Source organism: Spinacia oleracea, chromosome 6 (genome assembly GCF_020520425.1).
Source record: "Spinacia oleracea cultivar Varoflay chromosome 6, BTI_SOV_V1, whole genome shotgun sequence".
Classification (NCBI taxonomy): Eukaryota; Viridiplantae; Streptophyta; class Magnoliopsida; order Caryophyllales; family Amaranthaceae; genus Spinacia; species Spinacia oleracea.
The window spans coordinates 75304292-75330101 of NC_079492.1; the positions used below are offsets into that span (position 1 = coordinate 75304292).

The 25810-nt window shown below is 38.3% G+C and overlaps 2 protein-coding genes across 10 annotated transcripts; both read right to left on the minus strand.

Moving 5' to 3' along the window:
• Positions 1 to 5231: 5231 nt before the first annotated feature.
• Positions 5232 to 9184, minus strand: LOC130462710 (uncharacterized). 5 transcript variants are annotated; one of them, XR_008923396.1, is made up of 9 exons: positions 8686 to 9184; positions 8473 to 8600; positions 8265 to 8381; positions 7936 to 8082; positions 7706 to 7836; positions 7120 to 7577; positions 6751 to 6797; positions 6576 to 6658; positions 5232 to 5488 (listed from the first exon to the last, which is right to left on the minus strand). XR_008923396.1 is itself a non-coding variant. In XM_056831513.1 (9 exons), the coding sequence occupies exons 2-6, from the start codon at positions 8551 to 8553 to the stop codon at positions 7218 to 7220; spliced, it is 456 nt and encodes a 151-aa protein (XP_056687491.1). In that variant the 5' UTR covers positions 8554 to 8600; positions 8686 to 9184; the 3' UTR covers positions 5232 to 5488; positions 6576 to 6658; positions 6751 to 6797; positions 7120 to 7217. The 5 variants fall into 5 exon arrangements, 1 of the variants encoding a protein (XP_056687491.1); XR_008923397.1 differs by having other exon boundaries at positions 7120 to 7235; positions 7365 to 7577; positions 7706 to 8082; XR_008923395.1 differs by having other exon boundaries at positions 7120 to 7272; positions 7365 to 7577; positions 7706 to 8082.
• Positions 9185 to 15792: 6608 nt separating this feature from the next.
• On the minus strand, positions 15793 to 19803 carry LOC110775787 (ABC transporter B family member 11-like). Of its 5 annotated transcripts, XR_008922864.1 has the most exons (6): positions 19458 to 19799; positions 18769 to 18875; positions 17193 to 17248; positions 16769 to 17035; positions 16442 to 16669; positions 15793 to 16271 (listed from the first exon to the last, which is right to left on the minus strand). XR_008922864.1 is itself a non-coding variant. In XM_056830827.1 (5 exons), the coding sequence occupies exons 3-5, from the start codon at positions 17226 to 17228 to the stop codon at positions 16257 to 16259; spliced, it is 318 nt and encodes a 105-aa protein (XP_056686805.1). In that variant the 5' UTR covers positions 17229 to 17248; positions 18769 to 18875; positions 19458 to 19801; the 3' UTR covers positions 15793 to 16256. The 5 variants fall into 5 exon arrangements, 2 of the variants coding, with proteins under 2 accessions (XP_056686805.1, XP_021836075.1); XM_056830827.1 differs by lacking the exon at positions 16442 to 16669 and having other exon boundaries at positions 19458 to 19801; XR_008922863.1 differs by having other exon boundaries at positions 16442 to 17035; positions 17193 to 18875; positions 19458 to 19803.
• Positions 19804 to 25810: the final 6007 nt, after the last annotated feature.

Here is a 25810-nt window from a genome sequence, read left to right on the forward strand (position 1 = left end):
AGTCGCCATTCAGTTTTTAACGACAATGAGAAAAACTGACAAAACCCGGTTATCGTGACATAAAGGGAGTGCAATTATGTTTGACCACGACGGCCGTAGGTTCTCTTGTGATCCCTGGTGTGGGGATCTCTCAATATACAACCGCAAGGTAGAGATTGAGGGTTCGGGGGACTGTAACTACCGAGAGGAGTAATTCGCTCGTCGATAACTCCAGAGGCAGGATATCGTTACTAGCTCAGCATAAATAATTGAAGGGACATGCATTAACTATTAAACTAATCTGAATTGATTTTAGCAATATGCAACAAATAACACTAATTCGATCATGATTATCTGATTTAAGTAGCATTAAGGGACCTAGCATGATAATCCGATTTCCCAAAAATATTATATTTATTAGACGTGATAGAACAATCAGATTAGGTTAGTTTAACAGTTCATAAAAAGGGCGAGGAAAGCAGTTAAATCATCGAAAAGGGACACATTACGACGCACCCTTGAGAGGTGCGTCACGGTTCTCAGAAAACTAACCACTTTGACTTTGCTGTTTCTCCTTTTTATTTAAAGAATCTCAATTATGGGACAGGATACGTTCTGTTCGATTTATGGATCGATTGCGACAGAACGCGTGAACAATTTCGCAGCGAGAGGCTTAGGCTAAGGGGTTTAGAGTCAATACTCAGAATATAATTATGTGTTGTTGTGTGTTTTTTTCACGTCGAACTTAGGGGTCTATTTATAGGAAAAAGTGGCGTAGAAAGATAGTTTTTCAGGAATTTAAATATGAAACGGATTAGGAAAAGAATCCGTCCCAGGCATTTTCGGCGCCCAGGGCTGGGCGTTGAAAATAGGGTCTGGCAGAATTCTTTGGTCAGATTCGGATTCCTGAAATCCGTAGAGTTTGAGACTTAATCGAGTCTTTTAGCGCGTATCAATTTTATGACGGAATGCGTCTGGGCCCGTTACGAACTCTAGGCTCGTTAGGATTTCAATTAATACGTAACTCTTATTTCCGAATCCTTATTAGGAATAGGATTCTCGCAGTTTTCTATCTCATTTAGGATTTATGTTGGAATGCAACACCTAATTCTGACAGGTTTCTATCTTTTATGATTTGCCACTTTTAGAAGCTACCTTTTACGGCAATTACTATTTTTAGCAGGTTTCCATAAATAGCAGGTTTCGGGTGAAATGAAATGGGGAATCGAGATTCGTTTATTTTATAGGAGATGCGTTGTCAAGTGGAGTTTTTATGCTTTCATCATCGAACCTTTCCCTTGCGGGAACGGGGACAAAAGTAGGTGTCTACAGTTAGCCCCCACTTTGACTGAGTCTTGGAGTAAGACGATGGTCAAAGTATTAGACGGAGTGCGTCACACAAGCCATGATGTATGTGACCTGTTTTGCGAGGGTCTCACGAGCCCCCGAGTGATAACATTTGACTTAAGGGTCATCACTTGAAGTGTCGACATATCCCTCACGTGTCATTGGGATTTGTCAACTGATAGTATAGAAACTTCCTCACTTTGTCATTGGAAGAATCTAAAGGTGCGTAGAAACTCCCTCACTTTGTCATTGGGAGTAGCTACAGATGTTTTCGAAATTAAAGCTGTAAAGTGTAATTGGGCCTGGCCAAGCCCAATCACGAGGTAAAACGTTTTTTAAAGATTCTCATTTTCAGGGTTAGCTAAACGAGAAAACCCCCTTGTTTTTATAGGACGTAAAACGAAGGAAAATCCAGCACATCGTTCTTTTTTGGAAAAACGGAAAACCAATCCTTTAATTTTTGGAAAAAGGGAAAACCAATCCTTTAATTTTTGGAAAAAGGGAAAACCGTTCCTTTAATTTTTGGAAAAAGGGAAAACCGAAAAAAGTTATCGCTGCAGCGACTAAGGACCTGCGCGGTTAGTGACGCAGACCCCGCCCGCTGAAGGTGGGCGAGCCTGTCTGGTGAGGGTGGACGCCCCGTCCGATAGAAGTGGACGAATCTGTTTTGATGTTTTGAAAATAAGGACCTACGCGGTTTGTGACGTAGACCCCGCCGGCTGAAGATGGCGAACCTGTCCGCTGAGGGTGGACGCCCCGCCCGATAGAAGTGGACGAATCTGTTTTGATGTTTTGAAAATAAGGACCTACGCGGTTTGTGACGTAGACCCCGCCGGCTGAAGATGGCGAGCCTATTTTAAATTTGAAGATTTTATTTCTTTCGAAAACTGAGGACCTGCGCGGCTTAGTGACGCAGACCCCGCCCGCTAAGGGTGGGCGAGCCCATTTTTAATTTCTTATTTTGCCTATGTAGAAGGGCTTTTGTGATTACAACCTGTTGGTGGGTCGTAATATTTCCTGATAAGATGTGTCCTATAAGTGGGTCCACACTGTGTATATTTTTGTTTAACAATATTTTTTTTTTTGAGATATCCAAACATGATATGGTGTGTGGCGCAGTTTGGGAATGTGATTTTGATTGCGCGCTCCTTGTTGGAGTCCATTTTTTTGCGAGCCCCCAAGCGTTGGGGCTCGTCGGTTGTTTTTTGCATCTTGTAATCATGTTTGGGGTCACGCTCGTATATGCGAGCGACCTCCTATAGTAGTGTGCTATTTTAGCGAAGCCGTGGAGTGCGACTTTCAGTAAAGAAATCGGCAATTTTCAAGTTGAATGAATATGGCAGGGCCCTATAGAAGCTAGGGCCTTTTTTGAGCCTGGGTTCATTTTCGGCGCCCAGGCCTGGGCGTCGAAATAATTCACGCCCAGTTGGGGCGTTGAAAGTGTTGTTTGGGCTGGTCTTTTGATGACACAGTTGGCCCCTTCCTTATTCGTTTATTTCACTTGGAAGTTCTATGTATTCTCTTCTCTTTTGTTTTTTCTTTATTTTTAGAACGTGATGATTTTCTTGAGAAGCCGTAGCCGATTGGTGGACTACGGTGCTTATTGCTTTGGGGCAATTATTTTAAGGAACTGTTGCTCTTTAAGGCGTACAGTTATTGCGATAGTTGGGCGAGTCTATATGGCCCGAGGAACATACCCTGAGGCGTAAGACTTTGACCGCCCTTGTTGTTGTATATTTTTCCTTTTGAACGCGTTCGTGAATGTTCGATACTTAGAAAAGATGATATGTGTGTGCGAACGAGCGTTCCTAGAATGGCCGTGGTGTGCGGTCCATTAATCAGTTTGCTTGAATTGTTTCATTTTTTTTTTTGAGCAACGACTGATTTTGAATAGTTTGCTTAGAAGCTTGATAGGGTTCAGGCCCATTCATGAAGTGGGCTCATCGTGCCCTTTCGATTGTTCAAACATTTGCTTCGAGAGATTTTTTTTTATTTTGCTATGGTTGTTTCGTAGCTTGGAGCCCCCAAGTATGCATGTTAAGATGCTTTCCTTTTGGCGTACGATTTTGTAGGTTCTTTCGAGAAAGATGCCTTGGGGTTCCGCTCGCGTAGGTGCGAGCTATCCCTTCCGTGGTAGGTAATGTTTTGCTACCTTTAATCCTTAATGTAGAAGTCGTGTGGCTTGCATTTGGGCAATAAGTAGTCTTTGCCTCTTACTCTTGGTCGTGCTTGCATTAGTGCAATGTGCCTTACCCTTTTTTAGACTTGTAGTGTGGGATTATGGTGCAACGCAGGCTTGTGTGGCCTAACGGCGTGTCTTAGAACATTCCTCCAAGTGTTGGGATATCATTATTTGGAGTACTTCATCGTGCTGAATCGTTCAGGTGCTCGAACAAGTGTAGCACCTTCTGCGTGGGTTTGCACGGCTTATTACTTCGTTCGATGCGATGATTCATAGGTGTTTCTTTCTTATTTTTGTATCTGGGCAAAACTTGGCTAGCAGAAAGATTCAGCGCCTAGGCTGGGGCGTTAAAGATATCGGTGCCCAGCTCTGGGCATTGAAATCGATTTCTGGGTATATTTTGATGATTTTTTTCTTTCGCTTTTGCTTTGGAACGAGGTAGACTGTGTAACGGGCGCTTGTAGGGCGAGCGTTATGTGCAGTAGCTTGATCGGAGTTTTGGTGACTCGCGATTTTCAGTTACCCTTGTTAGTGGGGTGACTTTATATATTCTAAGTAGTGCTTAGAATTTGGGAGGGGTCGCAGCCATTCTAAGGTTCGTTTTACATGATTAAAGCTTAGGATTGTGCCCCTATGATGTATGTATAGCATTAGCGTCGAGAATTTGCGATAAAATCGTCATTTCGAGCATTTTTAGAGTGTTTTTCTCAAGTCCCCAATTGTAGCTACGGGATTGGCTTGGTGCTATAATGCTTTGCATACGTTTTTATGCATTCATGGTGACACGGATCATGAATAGTTTGAACCAGACTCGTTTAGTGTGAGGTACGTTCGAGTAGTGATTTTGCTGCTTCTCTTGTAAATGTCGTATTGTGCGACATTGCCATGGTCAAGGTAGTCACATGTTGAAGTGTGCCTTGTTCAAAAGCTAGGTGCCTTTCTTTACCCATAATCATATTTGGAAATCTTTTGACTCACTTGCAAAATTGAGATAAACGCATACTTAGCTTAAACCAACGACACTTTATTATGTTCGAAAAAGTCTTTGAAAATTATTTGAGAATTATTTAAAATCCGAATCCTACTGTGTACAATCCGTGGTGTCCTAAGTAAGTTGACTTATAGAAGGGTTATATGAGTGAATCAAAATATTGTTACGTTTTTTGGAATGCTGTCTAAGGATTTGCTGGAAGCCACGGTGCAGGCGTCAAGATATACTTGTGCCCGTTTGGCATATGCTTTCAGGCTTTTAGGGCCATCTTTTCCAGAATTCACTAGTAGAAAAAACCCTTATTGTAGCGGGCTTTTAGACCCCTGTTGCAGCGTACATCGTATGCTGCAACTGGGGGGCCTGCAACAAGTCTGAACTTGTTGCAGCGTACAATGTTCGCTGCTAAAAGGTGTTTTTTGCAGCGTACATATGTATGTACGCTGCAACAAGTGCCAAAAAATTGGCAAAAATTTGGACTTGTTGCAGCGTACATATATATGTACGCTGCAAAAGACTCAACTTTTTGCAGCGTACATTTATTTGTACGCTGCAACAAGTCTGAATTTTTGCCAATTTTTTGGCACTTGTTGCAGCGTACAACATATATGTACGCTGCAACAAAGCACTTTTGGCGGGAAAATTCTAATTTTGTTTAGGGATACCTAGAGTGCCTTGCACCAAATATAGAAACCTGTCAAAACAATAATAGAATAACGCAACCTGTATAACAAATATAAAAACAACAACTGGAGTTTTGTATATATCCCAAAACCAAAAGTGCACATACCGATACATTTAAATATATTTACGTTCCAATTTCAACGTACGCATACATTTTAACATAAAAGATTGTTCTATAACATCTAAACCAACACGATCAAGCGCCCTCAGGTCAATAATAAATACTTGGTGGTAAAAAACTTCGCCCATTGCTCACGAACCACATCAATTTCCTCACTAGCATAAGGCGCAGTCCTCGGAGTATAGACCTTACAAAAACAAAAATTTGATGGAGCATTAGATCGATTAAATGCAAATGAAATATCACATTTTAACATTCAAGCAACTAATGACAATGTATTAATAGTCTAGAATACGAATCAATTAGTTCCTATAACAATAGTCAATTAACATTAGTCATGTAATAAGAATCAAATGAGTCCTTAGGTTGTTTAGTTCAAAGTTGGGAGCGAAAATGTCATTTTAGCTCTATATATGACCTATAACAACCCAACGAACCTTAAATGTGCATAAATAGGTTCGAATGAGATTTAGAAACTTAAAACTATGCATATTAGTCATGTAATAGGATTAAAATGAGTGTTTAGGTTCTTTAGTTCAAAGTTGGGAGCGAAAATGTCATTTTAGCTCTATATATGACCTATAACGACCCAACGAGCCATAAATGTGCATAAATAGGTTCGAATGAGTTTTAGAAACTTAAAACTATGCATATTAGTCGTGTAATAAGAATCAAACTATACAAAGTTTTTGGTGGAATTTTATATGTGGTGTTGATGGTTATAGTAGTTCAAGTTGTTAGAGTCAAGGGTTAGTTATTTGTTGTTCTTTAGAAAAAGTATATCCTATTAATTTAGTTATGTCGAAGTACTTAAATCATATCAGAAAATGTGAGTTTGTATTTGTTTTTGAACAATTAAATCTTGTATTGGTGAGCCCCATATTAGCCTTAGTAGTTTATACTCTCTTTTAAGCCCAAATTGTCTGTTGTACTATGAATTACTAATTATTAGCACGTTTATCAAAATCTTGTTGGTTTTTATATCTTGCCATTCTCTCTTTTTTTTTTTTTTTTTTGAAGGAATATCTTGCCATTCTCATTATAAATGCAATGCTGTTGTTAAGTTTTTAGCTACACGAACAACAATATGTACACTCAAACCCATTATGACAATCCTAGAGTTTCTGAAACAATGCATATCCTTGACAGACAGTAGAGTATCAGAACCATTTCAGTATTATAAAAACTATGCTACTAAGATAATTTACATTATAAACGTGAAGCTAAACTAACAAGAAAGAACTGGGGAAATAAACGAGGAACAATATACTTACAAGAGCTTTTTGGCTAGTCAACCTCCGGATTGATGGAACACGTGCAACTAAGGTAGCAGCTGTAATATGCAGCAACACGTATTCTGCATGAAGTCGGTGAAATTGTGAGTGCCAATTCTTTTGTGACCATATCGGTCAATTGCAACTGAACTTGTCAATGTCAATGGCTAAATACCTCTTATGAACATCAATATATTCATCTGTTTCATCTACAATCTCCTCCTGTATATGCAAAGTAGACCACATGAAGTGAGTGATTACAGTAGTTTCACTAGAGGAACGAGAAAAAGAATCTACGGAGCAGAAATTATACTTGAAGTAGCAAACTAGAGTATGTTAAATCTAACACCATCTACGGCATGAGATTTAGTCAGTAATCCTAAAAAGATGTGGAAGTTTGATGTTAAAGACTGAATTTATTTAGGTAAGCCATTATATTTGGCCAGTTGCATCAAAATCCAATGCCCATACAAATGGTTACAACATACAGAAAAATATCAGTACATTAAGCTCATATAATAGCTAACAGGTGTAGGAAAATAACCTGAGTTTTTTCTTCCTCGGAGTTGAGATACTCGTGAATTCCATGAATGCTCCAGGTCGGAATATGAGGAATACGAGCAGAAACATCAAAGAGGGTGTCTACAACTGCAAGATTACCTTCAACAACCGCAATTTCAATAGGTGTATAATCATACTGAAATAGAAGACACAGTAATAAGTCCAAAATGGGTTCCCTGATGAATATCGTACAGGAGGAGATTGTAGATGAAACAGATGAATACTCACACGCATATTCACTCAGAGAAAGGTAGATAAGAATACGAGTTTAAGGCCAAAACTCTTAAAAGCGTGTGAGTGTTATCTTTCACTCACAAAATTAGTAGTATTAGGATCAGCTCCAGCTTTAAGCAAGCATTTGATAATCTGTATATTGCCAGAAGATAAAGCCACAATCAAAGGTTTTTCTCCTTGTAAACCAAGATTCGGGTCAGCACCATGCTGCACCAAGTATAACAGAATAATCAGCCTCTAATAACTGAATAATCACAGGTTAATATTTCTGCCATCCTAACTCTACTCCCTAAAGTCATCATAAGTTGATTGAACTTTGAAATGGGGACTATAACTTGACTGGTTTCTATGTTCATGCTCCTTCCTAGAAGATCATAGTCACTTCTGATTTCTATGTTCATGCTCCGGGCTGCTGAGAGTCCTCTTCTCTCAAACAAAACTCAAACGACAAGCAAGAATATGAAGACTGCATCAATCAGGAATTCAAGACACGCCTTTTACTGCCTAAAATGCAATTCAATAAATCTACAAACACAATAGAAGAAATAAATCAAATAAAGGATACATAAGCATGACTTCCTGCCACTCCGAAAACTACTTCATCCCCAGAATGCAAAAGACGGCTGGTGTTCTTCTTCACACTCATCCCATTTACAAACACAGATCCCTTGCTTCCTGTGCTTTCAAGAACATCAATCATGCAGCCTTCACGCTGATAATAACAGCAAACAATGATTATTCATACTGCAAATACATCAGAGAGACTTCATTTCCAAAACACAAAAGAAGACACTTTGCTGGTGGTTTCGCAGCATCAATGCCAGGGTAGCACGGAATGCGAATATCATCTAAATTTAATCAAATAAACCCATACTTGCTAATAATAATAAATACCTTAGTATTTTTTATCCGGCAAAGGATCCCACTCGCCGTTTGATCTCTCAAAATGAGATTACATTGTCTGTTTGAACCAACTGAGAAAACGGGCACTGATATAGGTAAAGTTTGATTCTGCATTGCAATAATAATCATTCTTAATTTCGATTTCCGGGAATAAACCAAGAACTAATATCAAAATTTCATAGAATAGATTAAAATTCACCTGTGCATACTGTGACAAGAGCCTAAGCCAAGGAGTTGTCGATGTCTCTAAACCCATGCTTTGTTTCTGGTAAATTCTCATTGGCGAAAACAAACTCCTCGTTTGTTCCACCACAACCGGCGAATTCCCTTTTATCAAAATAATAAATTTAAATTCTTAAAGTTCAATTTCTCCAACAACCAAAAAGAAACACTAAGCAAGAAGAAAACATACCATCAGGGATCGGCGGCGAGGAAACTGGGGCAGTAGGAGCAGCGGTGGCAGCTGCAGCCACTTCCTCGGGCTTAACGGAATCCACATCCTCTCCACCACCGCATAAATCTCACATTCCGGCGGCAAAACAGGATCTACAGGCGGCGGTGAAGTACTCGTTTCTTTCATAACCGATTCCGGCGGCAAAACAAGATCTACATTCCGGCGGCAAAACAAGATCTACAGGCGGCGGGAATACATCACAAGCGTAGGATTTGGGGGGAATTGAGAGAAGGGGTGGAAATTAGGGTTATGGAGTTAGGGTTGTGGAAAATGGAAATTGGGGGTTTAAGAGGGGTTTTAGGGAGGAGAGAGAGTGGGAGGAAGTGAGAGGTTCATCTTCACTCTGTAAGTACCACCGGCGACGGACGATGAAATGGCTTCACGCAGGGAAAGCTGAGGGAAGAAGAGGGAGTTGAGTGCTCGAATTTGGTCCAGAGGTTTTATGACGAAATGTTTTAATTAACTTTGATGCGAAAAAAAATTTACATGTTATTGCAGGGGGCTTTTACCTGTACGCTGCAAAATATAAGGGTTATTGCAGGGGGCTTTTACTCTGTACGCTGCAAAAAACTCTTTTGTAGCGGGCAATTTATTTTGTACGCTGCAATAACCCTTTACAGGGTTTGACCCGCGTTGACCTACTGGTTGTTGAAGCGTATTAATACATGTACGCTGCAACAAGGGGGCTGCAACAAGGGTTTTTTCTACTAGTGATTGCGGGAATATAAACCGTTTTCAAATCGACTTAGATTTACTTGGTGTATGTCCGTACAAAAGGTCAAGGTATACTTAGTTCTTTCCCTAGCTCTTTCATTTCAATTTTTAGCCCCCAGTTGCTATTATAACTTCCCATTAATGATGCTTTCATATTTCGATTTTTAGACGCCCGTGTCATATGTCTGAGTAGAGTGAGCCTTGGTTAATTGCCAAGTCCTATTGACAATTTCTGATTTTCTTTCAAAGGGAATTAGCAAGCATTCGAATTACCATGAACGGGTGCCCTGAGTTCGAAGGAACGATGGGGCGATGCCGTAGAACAATCTTTTCCATTGCAAGCTTACTGCCTTTACTACTTGTTGGCGATCATGACTGTGTCTAGTGGTGAAAGAAGGTCTTTAAGCGAACGACTATGTCTAGTGGTGAAAGGAGATTTTTAAGTGAGTTAATTCGCTTTAGAGAGGGTCAAGTTGAGTACTTTAGAGGTCATGGACGCTTGCGCTAGCCCCCATTCAATTGAGGCAAAGCGATCTTTTGAGTCTTGGATAAGTGCCTAGGAGTGTGAGTGCTCCTTCTGGCAAGGGTACGTGCCCTTAATATTTTTCGATGTGTGCTCATTAATTTTGGCATCTTGGTGACTTGGATTCTTCCTTTGACTTAAATTTTTCTTTCGACTTGGGTTGCAAGTAATTAAATTTCAATAAGGGATTTCTATTTTTATTCTTGTTATTCTATAGGCTTTAATATTTTTGCAAATTGGTTGGACCGAATCATGGATTGCCTACGTATCCGCCTTAAATAGATTTAATTTGGAATCAGGTCTTGCGTAGTTCTTAGCCAGAAAATGGTTTCTTAGAATGCCGAATTCGATAAGTATGTTCTGAGGTGAAAACATATTATTTGAAACGGTAGAATAAGTGAAGTTTATTATTATTTTAATCTGCTGCCTTGCCGTAAGCCAAAAATTTGTCTTATATTTTTTTAGTACATGTATATTTTTTTTTGGTGGTACGTATATCTAAATATTTTTTTTTGGTGGTACGTATATCTGAATACGTGGTGTACCCCTCCAAGTGTTCGTTATTTTTCCGTGCATGTGCGGATAAAATGACGAGCACTTCTGGACAAATTTTAGCAAGCAGAGAGATTCGGCGCCCAGGCAAGGGCGCTAAAGATTTCGGCGCCCAGCCCTGGGCGCTGAAAATTATTTCTGGGCGGATCTTTTTTTGGGTGCGCTAAATGCTTCTTTATTTTTCTTTTTAGACTAACTTTAGAGGCGCTTTTGCAAAGTTTCTTTTTTATTATTCACATTTTATTATTTTTTGCACTTTTCATTTGTTTTCCTTTTTTTTGTTTGTGACTCAAGACGGTTTGAAAGATGGGTTGAATGGGATAGGGTAATTTGTATAGGTATTGGTCAAGCATAAGGATTACATCTGCTAGGATTCACATTTTACGGCCTCAGGCTAGTGTCACGAGTTTACATCAATCAAGGCCAATGAGTAGCATAGGGACGGCTCAAGGGTATACCAACAGGACGTATCCAAACCAGTTATATGGTCATTATGCTAATGGTGGTGTAAGAGCAGGTTTGGATTTTGGAAATGATGGGCATGACGCATGTGTCAATGGCCGTGCGTGGTTTGCGGTTGATAACAAGTTCAAAAACAAGAGTTGAGGTAATGGTTTCTTGGGTTATGGCAATGAGAACATGGATGGGTTAAATGAACTGAACAGGGACCCCAGAGCGAAGGCGTCTAAGAGCATAACGATTGGAAAGGGTAGACATCGTAGAATTTTATGATTTGGATTGGTTGACTCAATTCTTTTCCTTTGTTTACTTGGGTAGATTTCGCACTTTGGGAGGTACGGGCTAAGTATTTCATGGCTCTTTTCGCTCTCCCTTTTCTCTTTCTCTTTTTTCTTTTTGCTTGGGATTTCTCCCCAACATAAATCCTTCAATCAATTTTTTGTTTGGGCTAAAAGGTAGATGGTTGTGGTCTTTGAGTCACGAGGCGAGACTGAGTGAGCCTCGTTTGGTAGGCCTATAGTGGACCTTTAACTTTAGTAGGCCTAGGGTGGACCTTTAGATTTAGTGGGCCTAGGGTGGACCTTTTAAATTGTCTTACTTTGCAAGCGTATTTAGTCGTTTCTTAAAAGGTGCAAATAGCGTAGATTCAAAATGTTGTTTTTACCTTATTGAACTTTAACGAAAGAATTACATCGAAAATAATTTTTTTGTTTCTTTTCAGATTCCAGTTTCTGGGATTTAATTGGAAGTTGTGATTTAGACTCAAACTTTCATTAATCTTTCTGATTATAACCCGTGTATGAATACAAGGAGGTGGCCTAGACTCAAAATAATGACGTGGCGTAAGCCTATAATACTTGACCAAGCGACTCTCAGACTTAGGCTAATTGGACCATAACTTTCGTTGGTTGACACTTTAGATTTTAACCCTTGGGTGTTCATTCGTCATGCGCCATTTTGCTTAATGTTGGCAAGGTAGTTAGTTGGGGAGATCGAATTTTCATTTTTGCAAGACTAGAATCATTAGTGCGGCTTCTCTCTCAGTGTGTATTGCTTTACCCCAATGGTAGCCTTATGGTATGCCGATTTGGGTATTTTCATGGTTGGTCATGTTGCATTCATGGAAAATCTTTTAGTCCGTACTTAATAGTATTTCAAGGAGTGAGTGACTTGAGAGGACTATGATAGTCGTGACCCAATGTGATTATAAGCCTTGAGGCCATTAATTTTCCTTGCCAATGGTATTGACACCTTAGGTTCACTTTGGGGTTGCGCGACTATGGGGGATGATTTCCAGAATGTGACTGTTTCCATTTTGCAAATACTATAATATATTCTTTTATTGGTGAGAGAGAATATTGAGGCCGTGGGTTCTTAGCAAGGGATGATAATTACATATGGGTGCTCATTGATTTAAATGTTAGGAAGGGGGACTCAATATGGTTTAACCTTTTAACTTGCAGAACGACACCAAGCATTAGGACCGATTCTATGGATAAGACAACTAAGACTTAGGATTTAGATTGTACTTTGTCATAGCCTAGTCTAGACTCGGATTTATTTGAACATTTATTTTTTCTTGAAGACTTTATTCGAACATTATTTTTTGAATACTTTGCCCATGTGACATTCATAATTATTAGCATGTTCGGTTTCTAGTGCCGAGCATTGTCGTCGTAGGAGGCCTAACAACAACGCAAAGAGTTATTAATTTTTCACGAGTCGCTTTTGGAATCGAGTGCTTTTCTTACGCCCTCGTAGCAATTTTTTCGAAAAGTCCTTTTTTATGCTACGTATATATTTTTTTTATGCGCGGGCACCGAGGCTGCTGTGCTTGACCAAAAGGCCAGACAGCAACTTCGGCGCCCAGAAGTGGGCGTGAGAAATTTTGGCGCCCAGCCAGGGGCGCTGAAAATGCGTCCCTGACTGGTACTCGTTTTCAGTTTTCGTCTACTTTTGTTTTTGCGACTTTAATTTTGCGTGCTTGCCTTATAACGTCCTTTACGCGTTGTGCAGCGTTTGTGGGATTCGTTACGGCCATCGCGAGCGTCGCTTATTTTTGTGGCGATCGTTCGGGCTTGCGGAACACGTATTTCGGTATAACTCTTTGGCAAATTAGTCTATGAATGTTTGGGCAGTTTTTAAGGTCGTTGGTTTTCTAAGATAGTTTGTCACACACAATCACATATTTCGCTACACATAACTACATTACAAACATGGATTTGAAAATTAAATATGCCACATAGTTTATGATAGGCTTCTATGGGTAGTTTATTTGCGCCTGGCTTGGTACCGCTTCTATCGTAGATCCAACACATGCCCCGGTCGAGGTAGTGTCTTCAACAGACGAATTTCGCCCAAGAGGCCAACCCGCAAGTGCAAGCCAAGGGGGCATGTAGGCGAGAGGGACCTAATGAGCGAGCGATTGGGTTCGGGATAGGTGTACTACCTGCACAAGTGCCGAGTGGGAAACATGCGCGGCGTATGCACCCCCCTATTGGCGAAAAAAGGTATCCTTAGTCCCAACTCCCGAGGGAGCCGAGATTCGTTATGCGGTTCTGCCCGTTCATATTAATATGCTGATTTTCAGGTCGTCCCAACTTGATGGGGAAATAAACGCGGGGTAGGATCGTTTCACCCTTCGGCTATTTTGATTACCTACAAGCACGAGTATTTCCTTCACTATCCACAGTTGAGTCGCCACTGTGAGGGGTGTCGAAAAAGCGCGAGGCTAATGCGTGACCTTGTCCCTCGTGGGTGTGACGATTCTTTTTATTCAATGAAGTGTAATTGGATTTCCTGTGAGTATACACCCAATTGACCAGTAATATAGGAGTCGCCATTTAGTTTTTAACGACAATGAGAAAAACTGACAAAACCCGGTTATCGTGACATAAAGGGAGTGCAATTATGTTTGACCACGACGGCCGTAGGTTCCCTTGTGATCCCTGGTGTGGGGATCTCTCAATATAATACCGCAAGGTAGAGATTGAGGGTTCGGGGGACTGTAACTACCGAGAGGAGTAATTCGCTCGTCGATAACTCCAGAGGCAGGATATCCTTACTAGCTCAGCATAAATAATTGAAGGGACATGCATTAACTATTAAACTAATCTGAATTGATTTTAGCAATATGCAACATATAACACTAATTCGATCATAATTATCTGATTTAAGTAGCATTAAGGGACCTAGTATGATAATCCGATTTCCCAAAAATATTATATTATTAGGCGTGATAGAACAATCAGATTAGGTTAGTTTAACAGTTCATAAAAAGGGCGAGGAAAGCAGTTAAATCATCGAAAAGGGACACATTACGACGCACCCTTGAGAGGTGCGTCACGGTTCTCAGAAAACTAACCACTTTGACTTTGCTATTTCTCCTTTTTATTTAACGAATCTCAATTATGGGACAGGATACGTTCTGTTCGATTTATGGATCGATTGCGACAGAACGCGTGAACAATTTCACAGCGAGAGGCTTAGGCTAAGGGGTTTAGAGTCAATACTCAGAATATACTTATGTGTTGTTGTGTGTTTTTCACGTCGAACTTAGGGGTCTATTTATAGGAAAAAGTGGCGTAGAAAGATCGTTTTTCAGGAATTTGAATACGAAACGGATTAGGAAAAGAATCCGTCCCAGGTATTTTCGGCGCCCAGCTCTGGACGCTGGAATTTTCGGCGCCCAGGGTTGGGCGTTGAAAATAGGGTCTGGCAGAATTCTTTGGTCAGATTCGGATTCCTGAAATCCGTAGAGTTTGAGACTTAATCGAGTCTTTTAGCGCGTATCAATTTTATGACGGAATGCGTCTGGGCCCATTACGAACTCTAGGCTCGTTAGGATTTCAATTAATACGTAACTCTTATTTCCGAATCCTTATTAGGAATAGGATTCTCGCAGTTTTCTATCTCATTTAGGATTTATGTTGGAATGCAACACCTAATTCTGACAGGTTTCTATCTTTTATGATTTGCCACTTTTAGAAGCTACCTTTTACGGCAGTTACTATTTTTAGCAGGTTTCCATAAATAGCAGGTTTCGGGTGAAATGAAATGGGGAATCGAGATTCGTTTATTTTATAGGAGATGCGTTGTCAAGTGGAGTTTTTATGCTTTCATCATCGAACCTTTCCCTTGCGGGAACGGGGATAAAAGTAGGTGTCTATAGAAACATATATCTATACTTGGGCCTTAGTTTGTTGAATAACAAACACTAAGCTCCCACTGAGTTTAGGAACTCTTTAGATATATGATGAAAAGATATTCTGAAATTACTTTTCAATAGCTTTGACGAATTTTGGTTTAGTTTGGTGGTAGTTGAGCATTTTGTTTTAGAAATTATAGGAAAAGTCTTTATGATCCATCATTGATCGAATCAAGTACTAATCGACTTCGATCATTCCAACTTACACTACACCACAAAAACCTTTCAATAGCGCTTTTTTCAATTAAAGACAGCGCTTTTAAAGCGCTGTTAATTAGCAGCGCTGTTAAAAGAATAACAACGCTTTTAAAAAGCGCTGTTAATTTTGTCTCGTTTAACAGCATTCCATATATAAGCGCTATTAAAGTTCTGATTATGGCAGGAAATTTTGTGCACCGAAACTCTTTTTTAGTTTGAATTTTTAATTATTAAATATTTGTAATAAAAAAATAAAAACAACCATTTTAGAATAAGTGTAAGAGTTGAATACATAGATGTTGATCCCCACAAATAAAAAATAGTAAAAAATTATATATAATATATATATATATATATATATATATATATATATATATATATATATACATCATCCAATTTAATTTCTATCATATCACATAAATGTCTCGATATCTCTTAACTTAAAATCCTATACAATGTTGTCGACACGGTAGAAAAAAAAATAACAACAAAAGAGAAAGAACCACATGTGCCATATTATTTCAAATCGACACACTAAAATTAGAACAATGTATATTTGTATGATGCCATACGCCTATACATAGAGCTTTGTTGGCTCACTACACACTGGTTTTTGAATGATGTTCGGAATGTGCGTTCAAGAGTGATCATTGTCTTCCTTGGACTCACCAGTTTTGCCAATTGAAGTAATCCAACTTGCTGTTGTCTTCCTTGGACTCACCAGTTTTGGCAATTGAAGTAATCCAACTTGCTGCTAAATTCTCTCAATGGGAATTGGTTTATGGTGCAGAAAACAGGATTGCTCTTGTTTACCGTAATCTACACAGTTCCGGTGCACTAGATGTTTTGGATGAAATGCTTGTTGAGTTGATTCGTCTAGCTGCTGTTCAACTATCACAAGAGATGAATGAATGAATATGTTCAAGATTATTAATAATGAAATTATCTCTAAGGGGAAAAATATTTTATACAAAAATATGATCAAATAATGATTTTAGAATATCCGTGCGTGCACAGGATATAATTTAGTATTATATATATGCAAGAAATACAAAGCATACCGAAGCTCAATCTTAGATCTCGAAAAATCTGAATATCAGGTCTAGTTGGATATGAAAACCTCAAATACCGAAGCTCAGTTTCACCTTTTACATCATCCAAGATCATCCCTGATTCATCACTTGGGTCTATCTTAGACTTACGATCAAGGATTGAAAATACAGAGGCAGCAACACTCTTGGCTTTACTACTATCAGGAGCGAAGGAGCTAGATTGTGATATTCCTATCGCTGCCATAGTAAGTGCGAAGAAAACATGCAGTACGTACGTAGTTGCATTTAACATTTTATTCATATATATGGAATTTTAAAAAACAAATAGATACTTACGCGAAAGACCTTGGTAAAGGTAGTTTTTCCATTCCCTGCGAGTTGAGCTTCTGCATAGAAACTGATGGCATAGACAAAAAATAGCAAAGCAAATGACACTTCGAAACCAGCCCCACTAATTAGTCCTTCCTTTATACCAGCTTCCACAGGAGCCTCACATTTCTTTTCATACAACTGCATTACCTTCTCCTCGGCACAAAAAGAAGCAACTGTTCTTACACTCCCAACTGCATCATTAACAACTTGGCTTGCCTCTTCGTACTTGTTCTGCAAGACACCAGCCACAAAGACATATGTCAATTAGTTAAAGCTTGATATATACAATATGTTCCTCTCATTCAGGAATGAGGACGAGTGAGAGTGTGAGAGAGAGAGAGAGAGAGAGAGAGAGAGAGAGAGAGAGAGAGAGAGAGAGAGATAGAACCTTTGCATCTGCACTGAATCCCTTGATAAATTTCATTTGGATGTATCCGTTAAGGCCTATTAAGGGTATTAATCCAAGGAAAATGAATGCCAAAATCCAATTTGCAAGGAAAGCGATAAGCAACCCAGCAATTGCAGCAATAAGAAACCCAGAAAAGTTAATAAAAATTTGCTCATTTGGTCTAGTTCATCACTATAGTAAACATCTGTTGCAATTAACCTAATTTCAGACAAGAGGATCCAATCCGTAACTGTAGTAACATCTGGTACAGTAAATATTTTTTGGATAAGTACACATTACCATCGAAAATGAAGAGAATCCTTAACTGAATTTTGCACAAAGCTGAATTCCGTTTATTGTGTTTGGTAAGTGCGAAGCAGAGGCTACACTATTATGCAGTTCAACTGAACATAGTACATCAACTTTCTATACTCATTTTATGCAAGTACCTAATGGCTAAAGCGCCACGGAACGACAGGAGAACTTTCCACACGAATGTGGAAGAAAATAAAAACCACTGGCAAACTAAAGTTGTTATCTGGATCATTTTTACAGGAAAAATGGTAACTCTTTACATGATATATCAGTTATCCGTGTACAACGCCAGAGAGTATCGAGGTGTTACAATTGTTGGCAAAAGCTAACAAGCCCATGCAGAACTTTTCATCATCATCATCAAATAGCTAAATGTTTCGCAAATACACTTTTTAACAGTTACCACAAAAAGCAATCAGTCATTCAATTAGTATTAACATTAGGAAGGGAAAATCAGGCAACAAGCTCATGTTTCTTTCTGCTAGTATTATTCTCAGGTGGCAGGGACACGTGCTGGAAGATCCTTTCAAGCTGCAGAGCATCAACGCGAAATCTATCAGCAACCTATTTAGCCTTAGTGCTTCTGTTACCGGCCTCCAGAAATTGACTTTACTCAGTCACAACACCACACAATCTCTTTTATACTTTTGGATTTGACCATCAGTAGCTAAATGATTAGCAGATTTCTCGAAAAGCTAGCCTCTTTCTTTTCGTCTCTCAGAAATGAAAACGAGTCCCATAATATGAAGAAATGTATATGTCCTTGTCATAAAGCCGGGCACATAACATCTTGCACAACGCAGGTCATAGTAACGACATAACATCTTTCCCAGCTCTTTTCTCAAATGTCAAGACTTCCCCATCTCTTTTTTATACGACCATCTTTCTTAAACATTCTTAAATAAGGCCAGCCCCCAGCAAACCAGACATCTATAGCCCTGCTGCAGTCTCCCACCATTTGCATCATATCGTTCTTTAGTAAAATCGACTCTCCAGACATTTTATATGATTACTAAAAGACTCAGTGTCGAGAGAGGGATAATTAGAATTAAAGTTTGGCGATCTTTGAGTGTGCATGGAGCTAAAAATTGAAAATCAAGCTTTCTAGAGGCAGAACAAATATCCAGCTTGTCTGTAACAACTAACAAGTAGCACGCAAAAGTTTTACAATCTATGTCGCTCTAAAATAGAGACATTCATATCAGAAATAACAGTTTGAGTTTAGGAAAAATACTTATTCGAGTCTAGCTGAGGTACCCACCTGTCTATGACCTCTGTGAACCCAGATGTGGAGTTGCAACAGTTAAGAAGTTAATGGGTTCCAGTCCAGCAATTCTACCTTTCCAATCTTCCCCGACCCTTTCCTCCCTACAATTTAAGAATCATTACAAGTCTACAACTAAACATTCAGCTTATCACAACACCAAAAATCAATAAAGTATGCAAAATTTTGAAATTAAACATAACAATCAGTTAACGTATTTCATCCAAAACACCAAAAATCCAATAATTAAGCTGTAATTACAAAACAACTAACTTGTCCATAAGCGAGGACTACTCCATTGTATCCCTTGCACAAAGCATCAACCAAAGGGTCGGGGCAACAGATTCGTCCAAAATTCGAGATTATGGTGTTCCCCCATTTTCGAAAAGGTAATCAAATGTGAACGAATTTGAACCATTTTGCACCTAATTGCACTAATTGCCAAAATTCATATAAAATTAACCCTAATTTTCGAAATGCTAGCCAATAAAATGAAATCAAAAGAAACAATCTTTAGTTATTGACCTGAGATTCACCAGGAAAGACGGAAATACAATCGGTGAGACATCAAGAACCCTAACCACATATCCAAATCATAATTTCTAACAATATTCCGTAAACCACATAAAAAATTACGAACGAAATCTTGAAAAACTCAATTGAATTCTAATTTACAAGAAACTCACAATTGATAATTCAACCACACGCTGCCGGGAAGTACTATCGCCAGATAATAAGCCGCCGCCGAGAAAAGTTCGCCGGAGAAGGGCTAAAACACGAAAAAATCTGCGATTTGGATTGAAGGGAACTCTTTAATTTTGGATTTGGGAAATTTCGGTTTGAGTGAATTGGGATTGAACTCTTCAAATCGTATCGGGATTGTAGGGAAACCGATCCTTAACTGCTGTGGAAGTAGTGGTGCGTGGAAGAAGGAAGGAAGGAAGCAAGATGGAGAAAGTGGGGAAATGTTTAGGCGGTGCGTGGAAGAAGGCCAGTGTTTTTTTGATGTTTTTGGCGAAGACCGTATATTCTTTTTTTTTGGGATAACTTACTTAGTAATGAATTACAGCGGTTAAAAAAAAAGTGTTGTAGTATATTAAGAAGTAAATTAATGTTGTTTCTTTTCATAGCAGTGTAAAATAAAGTGCTGTTATTTGAAATAATTAATAGCGTTTTTTGATAAGCGCTAGTAATTAGACGCTGTTAATTAATGTTTTTGTTGTAGTGTTAGATATGCCATATCTTATGGAGCTAGATTGTGAATTTTACTACACACAATCATTGATGATCATTCTTGACTTAAGTAATCATCAACATGATCTAACCTAGATCTTTATGATTTCTTGCCAAGTGGGATTTATACTTCTGAATCTTTGAACTAGCCAAACAGAGTCAAACTTATATCACATTGAGTAAATAAACCTATATTCACTCAAATCTGTGTGAAATAATAAAGTTATAAATCCTTTCTTTAGCTTTGAACTCTATCGTCTAAGCGTTCTAACAATAGTTCATATATTTTGTTACTTTCAACAAGTAAGACTATCTTGTCTTGAATTGATATAGAAATCAATCAACTTTCAAAAGTCCCTCAAAATAGAGCTTATGAATGTTAACTTGTTGATATGGTGTAAGCAACAATGCCAAAGATTAGTGGAACTCAAATCAAGGGTTTGATTTGAACCTAGTAAAGTTTTTATTGTTAAAGACTTGTTTGTTTTAATCAAGCATATTGACTCAACCCGTAAATGACCATTTCATTCAAATAAACAAACAAACATTGTTTTTGTTCTTCTGAATGTGAGTCTTTCTGTGTTTAAAAACAGAAATTTAGGTATGCTGATTGTGGAACAAAATAGCCATTAAGTTCCAGCCTTTGAAAGGACTTAAAACAAACTAGATGACCCTACAACTAATGTAGCATTGCCATGCTTCATTTCCCACTTGTAGGTCATCAGTGTATCCCAGCTTCCATTATTTGAGTTATTACAAAAGTAAGAACCTCAAGCGGTATATGATACCAAGGAAGTTTGATTGCTAGGTTACTTTTTCTTTAAACATAAACTTATAGGTAGAAACGGAATCGTAAATTCCTTTCATTTGTTCCTTGTATTCCTATTTCTTATAGTCTTAAGAATTGACTTCTCTAGCTAGTGTTGACTTTTATACTTTGTTAGACATGTCCAATGTCACTCCAACAAGGTTCTTACCATTTTATGTTGAATATTAAGTTTCAACTAGATGATCTTACCAGAAGCTTCTAAAGTTCTCTAAGCATCGATCTATTCGAATGTCTAGGGACTAGACTCATTCGAGAATTAAATGGACAAAGATATTAGGTTGTTAACCATTGGTAAAGCTGAGCGTTTAAACTCAACGCTTTATGATCTCAAAACTATATTGTATTTTGAATTCACAAGCACCAATCGGTTCGCCATTCGACTTTGATACTCGAAAACAACCATAAAAGTCGCTAAAAGAAACGTACATTTTAAATTGCTCATTTTCTCTCATTTCCGTGAATCGTTCTTGGATTCATTACCAATCGAGGAAATTTACTGTTACCTTTCTAAAAGGATTTACTGCAGTGCAAGATATTTAATTATAAACAATAATTAAAACATACATTGAAGCATGCAAAGTCTAAACATTTATCATGAATAATAACTTGAAAATTAAAGCAATCATGCAATTCAAACAAGTTATTAGCATTTTATTCGAATTTATTGTTCCGGCAGGTGTGAATAAAATGATTCCAAGACCCTAAAACCATTGAAGAATTAAGCACATTATGTATTTAGACTCAATTCTAAAATCTTTTAGGTAAGCACTACTCTTGGTTGATAGGTACGTCTAGGAACTTATTAGGTAAACTTATCGATTTTTCCACGACATAAAAGGACTCCTTATATCGTTGAGTTTCACCAAAACTAACATGTACTCACAATTATTTGTGTACTTTACCCCTTTAGGATCAATAAGTAACACCTCGCTGAGCGTAAAACTATTACTAGATTGATGTAAAGGTTATCCAAGTAAGTGTTATTTTGGCATGGCACCTTTTAACTCAATTTTTAAGTTTGGAACTTAAGGCTCTTACTATGTTGGTTAGATTTTAAGTGAACTAAAATCCTTAATCATGCAACATAATCAAGCCACAATCTCATGCATATTTAAGACATATTTAAAAGCAATAAATAACTTAAAGCATGCATAAGATAAATGTGATCTAGTATGGCCCGACTTCATCTTGAAGCTTCAACTTCAAAGTCCGTCTTGAAAATGGATTTGGAAACTCCGTCTTGAATTTCACCATGGGAGGCGCCATTTTCTTCAAACAGGATAAGCTATAATTAAACTAATTACAACTATTTGATGGTACGCAGACCATATCTAAATTGAAAAAACAAACTTTGGTGCATTAGACCAATTACATTCAAATTAATGGTGCGCAGACCTGCAAAACAGTACATATGCAATATATACCATTCACCCATTCATTATCATGAATGGCCCACATAGCTGGTTAGTAAAACACATTGTATGCATCACATAAATATTTGCAGCAATTAATCAAGGGCACCAATAATCTACCAATTATTCAGTCCTTATTAATTCTAATCAAGTTGTTTAACCTTAAAGGATTTGTAGACCTAATCAAGAGTTTATGACTAAAGGCTCCCACTGAAACCAATAACTTTATATGCTTTACTAATTTTAAACATAAAAATGTATTTCTAGTCTAACCGGAAACATACAAGTTTAATTAAAATTTAATGCTCATATAAAATTATAATCTAATTCATTTAGTTTAATTTAGTTTCAGTTGATTTAAACGAATTTAAATTAATTCAAGGTTTAATTTTAGTAAAATAATTAGTATAAATTAAAATTTATAATATTTATAATACTCAAAATTAAAATCCGAGAAAACAATTTAAATTATTAATTTTAAAATTAATTAAAAAAATTTCCGAACTGAAATTCTCAAATTAAAATTCAAAACGATTCAATCGTAACACGACGAGCACTTGAGCTTGTGCCCAAGTCCCATCGTGTGCACGACTGGTCGCTGCACAAGGCACACATAGCTCCACGCAATACGCAGCCACAGGCCACACGCACACGCAGCCATCGCTGGCCACGCTGCGCGCAGCCTCTGTGCTGTGTCACGCCTGCTGCTGCTTTCCCTCGCGAGGCATCGCTCGCTGCACGCGAGCCAGAGCTCGCTGCACGTGAGCTAGCGCTCGCTGGCGCAAGCCTTCGCTCGCTGGCGTGAGGCAGTGCGCGCTGTGGCGCAGCTCGCTTGCTTCCCACACGCGACTGCTCGCTTTCCCTGCCCCTCGCCCACGCCCATCGCATAGCACACACGGCCATCACCTTTGCTTTGCGCGCGCGCCATGCAATGCTGCTCGTTGCATTCGTACCGCACGGGCGACGAGCTCCCTTGCTCGTCGTCGCGTGCCCGCACTATACAACACCCCTTAAGGGTAACACGTAGCTTCCTTTGCTTTGTGCGTGCAACATTTATGAGCGTTTTCATAAAAATATAAAATTTTTAATTTAAAATTTAGCGACAAATTAACAAATCATATTAATTTCATAATTTTAGGGCGAAAAATCGAAAATGTATTAATTAATTAATTTCCGATTAAGATGGATTCAAATTTAGGTCATAAAAATTTAAAATTTAACACAAATTAACAATTTTTATGGTGGATTTTAATCATGGATACCTAATTAAATTATTAATTAATTATGAAAAACAAATCAATTCTAAATTATTCGAATTTCAACAAATTAATCATAATTACAAATTAGGTTGTATAATTAACAAGTCTAGGCATTCAAATTGTTAAAATATACAGTAGGTCAATCAAAAATTCAAGATTTATCAACAAAAATCGCAAATATTCAATTTAACATCTTAAATTTACAAACTTTTGCGTTCGGAAAACTAAAACCTCCGAAAAGTCATAGTTAGGCTTCGAATTTGGGAATTATGGGTTCGGCCGAAAAATAGTGTTTTTGTCAAAATTTTAGAATGCCTTTTACATGCGAAATTGACACAAAAATCACTCGATTTGGTTGAGTAACGAATATTCTGCAGAAAAACTGCGTACATATAATTAAATAAACGCAATTTGCAATTAATTACGAAAACTAATCACCCCTTTTAATTCCTTGCAAATTTGTAAAATTTAACCATGTTCATGCAATTTAGATTATGAAAATAATAAGAGGCTCTGATACCACTGTTAGGTTATGATACATATGACAAAACATAAATCATGCGGAAAAACCTTAATGCCAGGAAACATATTATTTACACATAATCATTTAGCATAATTCAGATGCATACACTTTGTAGCGTGCCCTCCCTAGCTGCGCCCGAACCGAACAAGAACAAGTCTTTAGGACTCCAAGTGTCGTCCCTCCGTAGATAGTCCACAGCACGTCTGGATCCGCCTTAAGCTTGACCAACTAGAATCGCCCTTAAGGTACTAAGAATTTCGGCTAATAGGCTACAAGTGTTTGGCTGATTTTTGCTCCAAAATCTTACCTTGAATACTTCAAATCGTCTCTCTAAATATGTGACCCTAGGCCTTATTTATAGAGTTTAAGGAAAGGAATTATAATCCTATTAGAATACCAATTTAGTTTAATTAGAATCCTGTTAGGACTCTTATTAAATAAATCTATCTACTAGGATTAGGATTTAATCGTAAAACAAATTCTAATAGCCTTAGAATTTGTATTGCACACAACCGTACACGAGCACGAGCACGAGCACCACCCGCGCAAGCCTTATGGCCCACGCGAGTCTGCACTCGCTCGCAGCCCAATGTCACAGCCCACTTGATTGCTCCGCGCGCGCCAAGGCCTTGCTGGGCCTGGCCTTGCGCTGGGCCTGGCGAGGCTTAGCTGTGTGTGATGCGTGTGGCTTTGCTGGGCGATGGCCCGGCTTCGTGCTGGGTTATTGCGCTTGGCTTGCTGGGCGATGGCCCGGCTTCGTGCTGGGCCTTCGTCTGGCAGGCCTCGTCCGATGCTAATCCGTAAGATACGCTTCCGATTAAATTCTCGATTCCGGAATTCATTTCCGATACGAACAATATTTAATATTTCCGATTCCGGAATTAATTTCCGTTTCGAAAAAATATTTAATATTTCCGTTTCTGGAATTATTTTCCGATTTCGATAATATTTCCGATTCCGACAATATTTCCGTTTCCGGCAATATTTCCGATTCCGGCAATATTTCCATTTCCGATAATATTTTCCGATACGTACCATGTTTCCGTTTCCGGCAACATCTACGACTTGGATAATATTTATATTTCCAATACGATCCATATTTCCGTTTCCGGCAATATCATCGTTTCCGGAGTATTCATTTACTTGCCTTTGACGATCTCAGCTCCCACTGAAACCAAGATCCGTCGATTCCGAATATCCATAAATGGAGTATTTAATGCCATTAAATACTTGATCCGTTTACGTACTATTTGTGTGACCCTACGGGTTCAGTCAAGAGTAAGTTGTGGATTAATATCATTAATTCCACTTGAACTGAAGCGGCCTCTAGCTAGGCATTCAGCTCACTTGATCTCACTGAATTATTAACTTGTTAATTAATACTGAACCGCATTTATTAGACTTATCATTAAATTCATACTTGGACCAAGGGCATTATTTCCTTCAGAGGTCCCTTGTAATACCTCGTATTTTTCTAATAATTATAAATATATTTTATTATATTTATAAAACATTTCGTGTATTTTTATAAATAAATTTCATTTAATGAGAATGAAATGCGCTTTTACTTTAATTAATTTAAATATTAATTATTTCGAAAACCGGATTTTATTAAATAAATTCAAGGAATTTATTTAATCGGGAATTGTTGGGTCGTATTTCAAAAACGATTTTAATAAACTTAAAGCCCGGTCGTTTTGTTTTAATTAAACCCAACAAAGCCTGCAAGGAGTAAACTTAATTGAGCCCGGTAATGAGCCCAACTCAAAATTACCCTAACCTA